Source organism: Bos javanicus, chromosome 4, assembly GCF_032452875.1.
Source record: "Bos javanicus breed banteng chromosome 4, ARS-OSU_banteng_1.0, whole genome shotgun sequence".
Classification (NCBI taxonomy): domain Eukaryota; kingdom Metazoa; phylum Chordata; class Mammalia; order Artiodactyla; family Bovidae; genus Bos; species Bos javanicus.
In genome coordinates, this window is record NC_083871.1 from 75,103,126 (window position 1) to 75,116,211 (window position 13,086).

Sequence of the window (13,086 nt, forward strand, 5' to 3'; positions counted from 1 at the left end):
TGATTTTACCTAAATTAAAATCAAGTCAAGGAAAAGCAGGAGAACCTGGGAGATTTATTTATATATTTAGAGCTGCTAAAAAGAGAACATAATATGAAAGGCAATCCATATAGGCCCACCCAGCCTAATAGTCTCCCTGACCATAGTAATAAGGGATGATTTAATGCTAGAAGAATTGCTCATCTCTGTGATGCCCCTTTCAAGCCCTATGACCCTGCTTTTTCTCCACACAAATCTAACTTCTTTGTACACACACACACACACATATATAAACACTCGGCCTTCCCTGGTGGCTAACACAGTAAAGAATCCACCTGCAATGCGGGAGACCTGGGTTCGATCCTTGGGTCAGGAAGATTCCCTGGAGAAGAGAATGGCTACCCACTCTAATATTATGGACTGGAGAATTCCATGGACAGAGGAGCCTGGCGGGCCGCAGTCCATGGGGTCACAAAGAGTTGGATATATGAGTGACTGACTCATATATATATTACCCATGGATTATCTTAATACTTTATATCCTAAATAAAGCATGATGTAATTTGAAGAACACTGGAAATGAATTTCAGTCTGTATTATCATCTACTTGCTATATGACCTTGGCAAAGTCACCTGAACTTTCTGAGGCTCAATTCCTCCGTCTCTTGTGAGACTGAGATAAAGGCTTTGTAAAAGGTAATAGAAAAAAATGACTACTTATTAACAATTCCATCTGTTTAGTTAATACTACTACATTAGTTTAAATTTCATTTTAGTCTTAAAACTCCAGTTCCAGGGAGGTATTCAGTCTATTAACATTATTAGTAGTAATATAAAAGTGGTGTAGTATGGTGATTAAGGCTTTAGTCAGGTAGACTCCAGTTTCTTTGCTTTCTAGTAATGTGATCTTGAATAAGTATTTTAGCTTATCTCAATTCCAGTTATCTCAATTTAAAAATGGAAAAAATACCTATCTCATGAAATTATTATGAGGATTAAAAGAGCTAAGAAAAATTTTTGGTAATACCACTTTGAGGAATATACCAAAAAATGCTCAGGAAAAAGCCTGTCTTTGTAATTATAACTTTATTATTCATATCAAAAACATGTACTCTGTAGAACCTAAATGTATTTTCTGAAATGTCATGTAGAAAATCAATAGAATGTGTTTTATTATTGCAATGGAGTATCATATAACTATTAAAATGACAGATACAGAGTCAAATGGCACAAAGGTTATGGTAAGTTACTTAAAGCACAGAGGTAAGCAGTGGAATCAATCAGTTTTTTTTCTGTCATATGTTTGTGTTTGTGGCTCAGTAGTGGTAGTGATAATGAATATGTGTACTATTACTTACAGTTCACAGAGTATTTAAAAAAAAATTATTCACTTAATATAGCAATGCTAGAACTAATAGTTATTTTTGCTTTCTCAGTTCTAAATCTTGTGCTCTTTCCATGTGGAATAATATAAATTTCAGAAAAATCCATAGATACCATTGTGAAAATGTCTTTGTAGAATAATGCCAGATGAAAAGAAAATTGAATAGAATATAGCACATGGTGTGTTACTATCTTGTGAACCATAAATATGTATCAGTCAGAATCAACTATAATATTAACTTGATTGTCATATTATCATAGCATTGTACTTTTTATTTTTATTGAAATCATGGATTCAATACAAACTAGAGTACTTATATAAGTTCTGTTGCCTGTGCTTAAAAATTAGCTGTAGTCATGATCATAACTTCAGACAAAATTGATTTCTTGAAGTGTACAATTTCTTAAAGTATACAACTCAAATATACAATTGAGTTTCTAAAAGGTTTCTTTTTTAGAAAAGCAAGGAAGGCAGAAATAACCACCAGCTTATTTGCCCCAAATTTTTGACTCTTGTGGTTTTATCATAAGCAGGAGCTATGTTATAGCAGTTCTACAGTTATAGAAACTGCATATATAAGTAATATAGATTTTTTAATTACTACTTATTATGTATTATTGTCAGCCATAGAGTGCATAGCCCAGAAAGGGGGATCATAGTGAACTGTTGTTATTATTGAGTTTGGGTTTTGGTTTTTTAGTTTTTGGTACTTAACATAGCTTGGAATCTTTAGGAAGGAAATATTTTGAAATCATCATCAATAACACATCAAATTGGAAATCTTTTATTAAATTTCCTTAAATTGTTTTAATTATGTTTCTAACATAGTACTTTTGCCTTTCTCGTAGCTATTAATTGATGGCAAAGTTATTTTGGCTTTGTTTACCTATGTTAAAAGGCCTGAGAAACACAAAATACTTGAATGGTCTGCAGCACAGTATGAAGAACTACAGCTGCATGCAATTGCCACTTTGTCATCAGTGGCTCCTTTTTTAATAGACGAGTACTTGTTCTATAAGGGAAATGCTCAAGTCCTTGAATTTCTAGCATGGTGTGATAACGAAGGTAAGTGGGCTTTCAGATTCCTGTCAAAATTCCAATTTACATATTTCAACTGAATAAAAGTGAAAATGAAGTCGCTCAGTCATGTCCAGCTCTTTGCCACCCTATGGACTATAGCCCACCAGGCTCCTCTGTCCATGGAATTTTCCAGGCAAGAATACTGGAATGGGTTGCCATTTCCTTCTCCAGAGAATTTTCCCAACCCAGGGATAGAACTTGGGTCTCCCGCATTGCGGGCAGACTCTTAACCATCTGAGCCACCAGGGAATCCTTCAACTGAATGGTGGTATACAAAAAGAAATACAATTAAAAGGAGAACTAAAAATGTTGCTCTCACCTTCAGTGATTTTAATATATTTAAATTCTGTTTAAAAAAAAAAGTCTGAGATTTCATTTAGAGTCAGACGTTAGTAAATGTTAGCTATACCTGATGCATACCTTTCAGTAAAGGAAATCATTCATTTAAACTGATTTAAATTCTTTGTATTATTAGACCTATCCAATAATTATATTAAGTCCTATAATATTGAAATTGGTCATTCAACAAATATTTATTGAATGCCTCAGTTCAGTTCAGTTCAGTCGCTCAGTCGTGTCCGACTCCTTGCGACCCCATGAATCGCAGCACACCAGGCCTCCCTGTCCATCACCAACTCCCAGAGATCACTCAGACTCACGTCCATCGAGTCAGTGATGCCATCCAGCCATCTCATCCTCTGTCATCCCCTTCTCCTCCTGCCCTCAATCCCTCCCAGCATCAGAGTCTTTTCCAATGAGTCAACTCTTCGCATGAGGTGGCCAAAGTACTGGAGTTTCAGCTTTATCATCAGTCCTTCCAAAGAAATCCCAGGGCTGATCTCCTTCAGAATGGACTGGTTGGATCTGCTTGCAGTCCAAGGGACTCTCAAGAGTCTTCTCCAACACCACAGTTCAAAAGCATCGATTCTTCGGCACTCAGCCTTCTTCACAGTCCAACTCTCACATCCATATATGACCACAGGAAAAACCATAGCCTTGACTAGACGGACCTTTCTTGGCAAAGTAATGTCTCTGCTTTTGAATATGCTATCTAGGTTGGTCATAACTTTCCTTCCAAGGAGTAAGCGTCTTTTAATTTCATGGCTGCAGTCACCATCTGCAGTGATTTTGGAGCCCAAAAAAATAAAGTCTGGCACTGTTTCCACTGTTTCCCCATCTATTTCCCATGAAGTGATGGGACCGGATGCCATGATCTTCATTTTCTGAATGTTGAGCTTTAAGCCAACTTTTTCACTCTCCACTTTCACTTTCATCAAGAGGCTTTTGAGTTCCTCTTCATTTTCTTCCATAAGGGTGGTGTCATCTGCATATGTGAGGTTATTGATATTTCTCCTGGCAATCTTGATTCCAGCTCGTGCTTCTTCCAGCCCAGCGTTTCTCATGATGTACTCTGTATATAAGTTAAATAAGCAGGGTGACAGTATACAGCCTTGACATACTCCTTTTGCTATTTGGAACCAGTCTGTCGTTCCATGTCCAGTTCTAACTGTTGCTTCCTGACCTGCATACAGATTTCTCAAGAGGCAGGTCAGATGGTCTGGTATTCCCATCTCTTTCAGAATTTTCCACAGTTTATTGTGATCCACACAGTCAAAGGCTTTGGTATAGTCAATAAAGCAGAAGTAGATGTTTTTCTGGAACTCTCTTGCTTTTTTGATGATCCAGCGGATGTTGGCAATTTGATCTCTGGTTCCTCTGCCTTTTCTAATGCCTACTAGTTACCATATGTTGTTTTATCTGCTAAAGAAACATTTATATTCAAAATAATAAAATCCTACCTTCATGGAGCTTCAAATCTAGATCTCTAGCCACATATTGTCTGCTAAATTAACAAGAGCCATAATTTATATGACTATTTCATCTCAATTCTCATAATTCTTAGAAGGGAAATATATTCTTTAAAAAAATTTATACGGAAGATACTGCTTTCTTTTCTGGTAGTAACTTTGCTTTGGAAATAATTTTACATTGTGAATTTTTATTAGATCAGGAATAGCACTCATTTATCAATGAGGGAGAGAAAACTATGGCTTATTTTTTTTCTCTAGCTTTTAATATGATGAGTTATTAAATTGTCATGTTAAATTCAGTTCAGTTCAGTCGCTCAGTCGTATCCGACTCTTTGTGATCCCATGAACCGCAGCACACCAGGCCTCCCTGTCCATCACCAGCTCCCAGAGTTTACCCAAACTCGTGTCCATTGAGTCAGTGATGCCATCCGACCATCTCATCCTCTGTCATCCCCTTCTCCTCCTGCCCTCAATCTTTCCTGCACGTTAAATAAAACAATTCTCCTGCATCTCCTTTATATAATTTATATTTATAAAAATCTATGAGACCAAAGAAAAGCAAAAGGTAATGCTGCTTAACCAAAGGAACCCTGATGGCTAACAGTTATTTAGTACCTACTGTGAGGTAGGCCTTAACCCTTTCAACAATATTAAATTGTTTAGGCTTCAAAACAAATCTAGGACTTATAGGTTCTGTTATTAGCCCTGTAGGTCAGTGGATAGAACTCAGTCAGAGGAGTTCAATAACTTGTCCCTTTCAAATAGTAAGTAGCAGAGCCAGGATTTAATACAGGGAGTCTAGTTCCAGAATGCACATTCTTAAACGTATACACATTACTGAGAATAGTATTTTGAACTTTTTTTTTTAGCACCAAACAAAAAGGTACCTCTAAAAGAACCTTTCTAAGAATGCATATTATATCCAAGAAAGAGCAAGACTGACCATAAAGCTAGAGTAATTAAAATTATAATGTACTAAACTTGGAATAGACCAGTGAAATGGAATATATGGGAGGTGGGCATTATCAGAGATGATATTGCCAATCAATGAGAGAAAAATAGTGCTCGGGCAGTCGGCCCTCTGTGAGAAAAATAAAGATTAGATCTTTTCAACTTGTTTTAAAAAGTTAATTGCAAAATGAACTAAAACCCTAAATGTAAAACACTGTAAAAAATCTTAGAAGAAAACATGGGAAATTATCTCTATGATAATAGGGTGAAAAAAGATTTTTTTAAAAAACAGAAGAGTTTAAACTATAAGATTATAAAAGATTATTAAATGTATCAATTACTGTAAAACAGAAATATCTGTGTGACAGAATGACAGAATCTGAATAAGATAACAATCTACAAATTGAGAGAAGATATTTATTCACCCCTCTGACTGATAAACAATTGGAATTCAGGCTCATAAAGAACTCTTAAATATCAAAAAGAAAATAACTCATTAGAGTAGACAAAGAATAAGGTTTGCCAAGAAAAATTTTCAAAATTTTTGAAGAAAATCTCAAATTTTCAAAAAAAGAAAATTAAAAGACACTCAACCCCGCTGCACTACAGAGGAAATGTAATTGCTCTGCAAATTAAGATAACAGTGAACTACCATTTCACATTTAATAGATCAAGGAAAAAAAAATCTATTTTTATACATTGTATTCATATAACCACTTTGGGAAACAATCTGGCAACTTGAGTAGAACTCCATGTGGGTGTACCCTACAGGATTCTGGTGTCACAGGCAAAACACTTTGTGGAAACAAGAGGACATGAACTAGAATCATCTTAGCAGTTTGTACTAGTGAACAGATAAACTGTTATTTATAATGTGGATGTGGAAAACAGTTAAAACTGAGTGATCTCCATCTACTTGTAACCATGTGAATAATTTTTAAAACATAATGTTGAGTTAATAAAAAACAAATGACAAAAGATACATGCAATAATGATACATTTGAGTAAAATTTAAAAATACATATTTGTATACAGTAAATAGAAAGAAGAGGGGAATTGAAATCACATTTACTTCCCTAAAAAGAAAAACCCTGAAGTATGACAAAATTTTACCATCTTTTTAAACTTATATAGACAGAAATAATATCCAAATTTCTTGATGTAAACTAAACTATTAATATTTTTCTACAGATTCCTTCTTTAGTCATGGTAACAGTTTTCATGGTGCAGGTGGCCGTGGCAACAAGTTTGCCCAGATGCGTTACAGTTTAAGACTCTTGAGAGCCATGGTCTACCTTGAGAATGATACTATAAACAAGGATCTGTGTGAAAACGGAGCAATTCAGCAACTAATAGGTAAAACACAACATGTTTCTGTCCTGATGAAAGTAGAATTCTTATAAATTAGAAATTTTGTTTGAAATGTTTTTCTATACATTTATTTTGTCTGATAGCTGACAAACTCCTGAATATTTCTTGATTTTTGTTTCATACTATTGGTATAAATTAGTTTGTCTTTACTAAAACATCAGGATTACTTATCCTTTAAACATTTGTTTATTTAATTCAGATATGGTTTCATTTAGGATTATCTTTATCCTTTTTTTAATCGACTATTGTTATGTCTCATTCTGTTAGTAGTAAGATCACCATTTTTTGGCCAGGCCTTTTGGAGTCATTTTAAAAGAGGAAAACATTACATTTTCCAGTGCATTTGACATACCAGAACACTGGTACACTGGTGTATTCAGAAATTTACATAGGCTTTCTGGTGTGAAATATCAGGATATCCTTAATTTCTAACTTAGAGTTGACAATGCCAAGTCACTTTATCCCCAGCATTCATACATGTGAGCTCAAAATTGAGTTCTCAAAAAATTGAGAACCCCTAAAGTTAAAACTTTATGCCTTTTATTATTAAAAAAATAATAAATAGTTCTCTGGCCCTAACCTTTCCTGACTTTGAGAAGTAAGACTTATATTAATCATATTCATGTGCAGTGACTGCCACATGGGTAAGTGATATAATTTGCTGGATGTCAGTTAATTATAAATGCTTACTCAAAAACTTTCTTGTCTGTTAAGACAAGTGCCCACTCTTCCATCAGTAGTAGATTGGGATGAAAGTGAAAGTCACTCAGTCATATCCTACTCTTTGCGATCCCATGAACTATATAGAGTCCATCGATTTCTCCAGGCCTGAACAATGAGTGGGTAGCTGTTCCCTTCTCCAGGGGATCTTCCCAACCTAGGAATTGAACCCAGGTCTCCTGCATTGCAGACAGATTCTTTACCAGCTGAGCCACCAGGGAAGCCTGGATCGGGGTGGTACCCTCTAATATTATTACAAATAAACCAAATGAGGATTTTGAAAAAAAGGGGCTAGGCAAAAACATTCACTGTATTGATGAGTTTACTTAGGATGACCAAACCTGAAAGTAGATTTTATCTCTTCTGTGCACATTTCATTATGTAGAATTCAATGTTAAGGCCCCAGCCTAACAGGATGAATACAGTTTTCCATATATCCAGGAAGAAGTCTTAATCTTACCTGGGTGGTAAGTGGGGAAGGAAAAGCAAATAGCAAGGGTTCTTTTCTTCTTAGGACCTTATCCCTTTATCTTGAAAGAAACTGATCTTTATTATGTGAGTTCCTAGAGGTAGGGATCTTCTCTTACTGAGTCTAACAGAGGGCTCCGTAGTAGTAATAAGTTCAACAAATAGTAATTGTATTGTAAACACAAATGTTTATACACCTGTTGTCTAGGCACTGATGTCATAAATATGTATAGAGCAGAACTCTCAGGACCTTGCCTTAATGGAAACAAAAGGAAAGATATACGTCATAGAAAGATATATGAGTTACCCTGCACCATCAGTAAAGCACCTAGTGAGTAGTACAGAGAGTAAATGGCACAGGGTAGTTTTCAAGGCTGGGCAATCTTAACAGGAAACTTTATGAGTAAGGGTGTGAAGGTAAGGCTGTTTCAAGAGGAAAAAAGAGAAAGAAATGGTCTTTCACACAAGGGGACAGCATTAGCAAAGACATGAAGCCAAAATATACATGATAGTGTGCTCAGAGATAGTTTAAGTGGAGTCAAAGTTTTATGAAGATAAATAATATGAGATAAAGTTAAGTGTTAAGTCAGAGGCCAAGCTAGAAAGAGTTTTGAATGGCAGATAATAATAGACTTTGAACTTCATCCACTTTAAGCACAGGGAGCTATTAGTAGTTTGGATTAGGGAAGTTATATATACAATGCTATTTTAGAAAGAAGAAATACAAAAGAAATATATCTAATGATTTAAAATAGGACACAGGGAGGGTAAACGTAGGGAGTTAAAGAATAAATATTAAGAAAATAATTCAGTATTAACATTTATTACAGATAACAGAGAAAGTGACATAGCTGTACACAGATAGGAAGAAGAGGAGTTAATCTAGAAAAGAGAAGCAGACCTGAGGCAAGCCAAGTTGGATTCCTAGAAGGTGTCCTAATAAGAGAATATAGGCCTTCTGTCCATGGCATACCTTTGCCCTGGCCTCCAGCACACTCAACTAGCCTTCCTAGACTCTGATCCTTCACCTGTAATTCACCATAACAGGACCAAGAACTGTCCCTTCAGGGACAACTATGGAAATAGGCTATAGTTTCCATGGCCCTTTTACTTTGAAACATAGCTCCACACCTTACTGTTAATGCTAATTCCCTTTGATTCCCTTTAAGTGAAGAAAAGTGACTTTTGTTCCTTATATAAAGTTTAAAGGAGAAGTCCTTTTTGAAGCAAAATGTTCTTGTGAATGACATTCCATCAGTGTAAGTGACTGTTTTCAAGTCTTTTAAAATTTTGATTGGAAGCAAGGAAGAACTTTTAAAGGACATAGGGATATTGCTACCTCAGTTGTCAAAGATGCTTTTGGGTAGACATAATTAGACAACACAGAAAGAAGTAACAGAAATAGAAAACATACTTAGGGCACTCTTCCAAATTGACCCTATTAATCATAAGGACAAGAAGAGATGAGGCAAGCTAAGATCAGTATTTTGGTCATATATTTGCAAAGGCATGTGTCTTTGCCTCATGAAACTGCATATTTTTAAACAGTTTTGATTTCTTGGTGAAGTATCAGGTTGGAGAAGGCTGCTTTTAATAATATTCAATTAATTATGTACTAGAAATTCTATATATATCAGAATATTGATTGTATTGAGAGCTCAAAGAATCTATTTATCATCTATCTACAGCTTCTAGGAAACCATGCAATGAAAATAACCCTTTTAAAGATAGTTCTAGTTGAAATTTTATAAGAACTTCAGAACAGTAATTGATCAAAATAAAAATACAGTGTTCAATAACTTTACATTCTTTAACTTTCTTCAAATCAGGAATCTTTAAAAATACAATAAGCAAGTATAATGATAAGGAAGAGGCCATTCTTCTGGAAATTCAGTCTGATATTTTACTTATTTTGTCTGGTCTTTGTGAATATCATATTCCTGGGAAGGTATGTATGCCTGTGAATCATTGTTCAGATCTTTCAATCCCATAACATTAGGAACTATTTCTTAGTAAATGTCCATAAATGTTGGTGTTTTTTAATCTTACGATAATTACATAAAGTATATAGATCTTAAGTATATAGTTCGATTTTGACAAACATCATCCATTTAACCAATATCCTAATTAATATATAGAATTTTTTCTCTCTATAATTCTTTCATGCTGCTTAGCAGCCATGCCCCTACTTGCCTCTAGGCAACCCACTGTTCTGATTTCTATCTTCATAAATTAGTTTTGCCTATTCTTTAACTTTATATGAATCAGTTCAGTTCAGTCGCTCAGTCGTGTCCAACTCTTTGTGACCCCATGAATCGCAGCACGCCAATTATCTACCCTATTAGTTCTGGTTTTTGTCACCCAGCACCATTTCTGAAATATATCCATGTTGTTGCATATATCAATAATTCATTCTTTTTTATTGCTGAATAGTATTTCATTGTGTACCAAAATTTGTTTCTCTATCCCTTGGTGATAAGCACTTGAGCTGATTCCATTTGGGACCACTATGTTTAAAGCTTTAATTGAAGTTGCTGTACTAGTCTTTTTGTGGGGAAAAAATGCTTTCATTTCTCTTTGGTAAATACCTGGGAGTGCAACTGATGAATTATAAGCTAGGTGTTACATTTTGAAGTAACTGGCAAATAGTTCTCCAAAGTGGCTGTACCATTATAAATGCTATTTTGTGTTTGAATTGGGTTCGTATCTAAAACTAAAAGTTAAAAAAGAGTTTAATTCCTTTTGATCTTTTTAATGCCTTAGAAAACTCTGAGTCTCAGAGATTAATAACTTACATAATAATACAGATTTGGAAATACAAAAATTAAAAATTATGAAGGCTTCAGTACAGTGATTTGAGGGAGAAGCAAAAAGAACAGTAAATACATACTTAGCTCCAAGCTTTGGTGAAACTTCTTATATTCTATTATCTTGTGCCTATGTTCTTCTGGAAAATACTCATAGTCTTGCTTACTGGGACCCAGAATAGAATAACAGGACTATAAGAAAGGTACTTAGTATGGGACAAATATTAACTGGTAATAACGTTATATAAATTATTAAAGGTTTTAACTGCTATTGATTATTTCTCTCTTGGAAACATTAGAAAATCTTCCATAATAGAATTTTAACCCCTTAAATTAGTTGTTGCTATCTGGTACTTATCTGACATTATGTTAGACTACATTCACTACAGTGTGAAAAAAAAACCATGAGACAAGTCTTATGGGTTTTTTTTTTTTAAAGAAAGAGAAAGAGGAAAAATATACATGGGCATTAAGTTGGCATATTGATTGGTATCCTCTCTTAAAAAATGATCAACTTTACAATAATTTGTCTTAAGTTCCTGAGAAAAGTGAGTAAAAATTAAAAAAATAAAACTGTATTACTGTACTGTATTCCTTGCTGAGATAATCCCACGGACAGAGGACTCTTGTGGGTTACAGTCCATAGGGTCACAAAGAGTTGTTATGACTGAACAACTGAACATGCACATACACACTATTTTCTTAACAATGTTGTATTTTCCTAGTTGAAAAGTTTTATGGGACAGAATGAAATGGGAAAGGAAATGAGTATTTGTTTATTTCAAGAAATAATTGTAAATAAATCTCTTAGGAAATTTTTGGAACTGAAGGAGTGGATATAATTCTTCATGTAATGAAAACAGACCCCAAGAAGTTACAGAGTGGATTAGGCTATAATGTACTTCTTTATAGTACATTGGACAGCATTTGGTGAGTATGGCTGTGCCCACAGTAAAAGAAAATTACCTCTCTAGCTATGTATCCATTTTCTTCCCTCAAAACTGCAGAAGAAAGACAAGCCTTTTTCTTTTCAATAGTCCAAAAATGACACTTACAAGTATACCTTGGAAAGTAGTCTTGTCCATAACTCAAACATAAAAACCATTCTTGTATCTAAACTTAGATCCTTATATTTGTGATTTGAATGCTTTCCATTTTGGCCTGGCCTGGGAAAACACAAGCATCTACTGTTACTCATATAGTATTCTTCATATCCTTCAAAAGGATATGAAGACTCTTGAATTCCTCATTCATCTTATCTTAAAGAGTTGAAAACCAATTGATTAGGTATTTCCTAGTCAATATTATTTCCCAAAAAGTTTAGCATCCCAAAGGGCAAATAATAAATAAACTGCTTTTCTTAACATCAATTTATGAAATTTTGTCTTGGGGGAAATTACTTGAGTTTCATATATCATTAACACTTATACATTTCTTTTGTTCTATTTGGGTGGAATTCATGAGAGATTTGTTTAAGAAAAAAAAAAAAATCCTCATGACTAGAGACCTAATAGATGTATGTAGAACATTCTGCCAATAACAGCAGAAAACACATTTTTTAAATCACTGTAATATTGTGATTTATAATTTAAAAATTTATATTTGGTCCATTTCTAGTACAGAACCCCCCAAACTCTTATAATTTCTTAATAAGAGCAATGAGAACATCTTTTGTTACAATATTTGGTCTTTTATTTTTAGTTCCTATAAAACTTTCAGAGTAATAAAGGTGAAAGTAGTATCTTTCTTTATTCATAACAAGCGCCTTTCAACTATGTCTGAATTTATGGTACTAAGGTGATTTTTGGAAATCCCCTAGATAACCACAGGATGGGAGCCTGGTTGCCAGGGAACTAACTATATAGTTACTTAAAGGTTGTAACTTTCAGCTCCACCCTCAACCTCCAGGGAGGGGAGAGAGACTGAAAATTGAGTTTAATCACCAATGGCCAGTGATCTCATCAGTTATACCTACACAATGAAGCCTCTATAAAAATCCTAAACCATGAGATTGAGGAACTTCCAGGTCAGTGAACACGCGGAGTTGCTGAGAGGGGCATGGAAGATCCAGGCCCCTTCCCTATATACTTTGTCTTGTTCATCTCTTCCATCAGGCTGTCCCCAAGTTATATTATCGTATAGTAAACTGGTACTCTAGTAAGTAAGCTATTTTCCCGAGTTCTGTGAGCTACTCTACATCTGGTTGGTCAGAAGCACAGGTGACAACCTGGACTAGAATCTAATTTTGGGGGGAGGAAAGCAGCATGATCTTGTGGGACTGAGCTCTTAACCTGTGAGACTGGATGCTGACTCTAGGTAGTAGTTTCAGAATTGAATTGAATTGGAGGATACCCAGTTGATGTCCACTGCGAATTGAAGAATTGTTTGGTATAGAAAAAACCTACACACTTGGTGGCCATAAGTGAAGTATTTAGAGTAGTTTTGAGAAGAGACACAGAGATTTTTGTTTGTTTGTTTTACAAGCACATATGGCACATTCTCTAGGGTAAGTCAT

General features: G+C 34.8%; 1 protein-coding gene across 3 annotated transcripts in view; it reads left to right on the forward strand.

The window, feature by feature from the left end:
• CFAP69 (cilia and flagella associated protein 69) overlaps positions 1–13,086 on the forward strand; it is a 66,995-nt gene that overhangs the window by 28,129 nt on the left and 25,780 nt on the right. For all 3 annotated transcript variants that reach the window (XM_061414381.1, XM_061414384.1, XM_061414382.1), the window contains 4 exons: positions 2,212–2,428; positions 6,397–6,561; positions 9,594–9,712; positions 11,383–11,501. In XM_061414381.1, the coding sequence (XP_061270365.1) occupies positions 2,212–2,428; positions 6,397–6,561; positions 9,594–9,712; positions 11,383–11,501 (620 nt within the window). The remainder of the gene's footprint in view (positions 1–2,211; positions 2,429–6,396; positions 6,562–9,593; positions 9,713–11,382; positions 11,502–13,086) is intronic.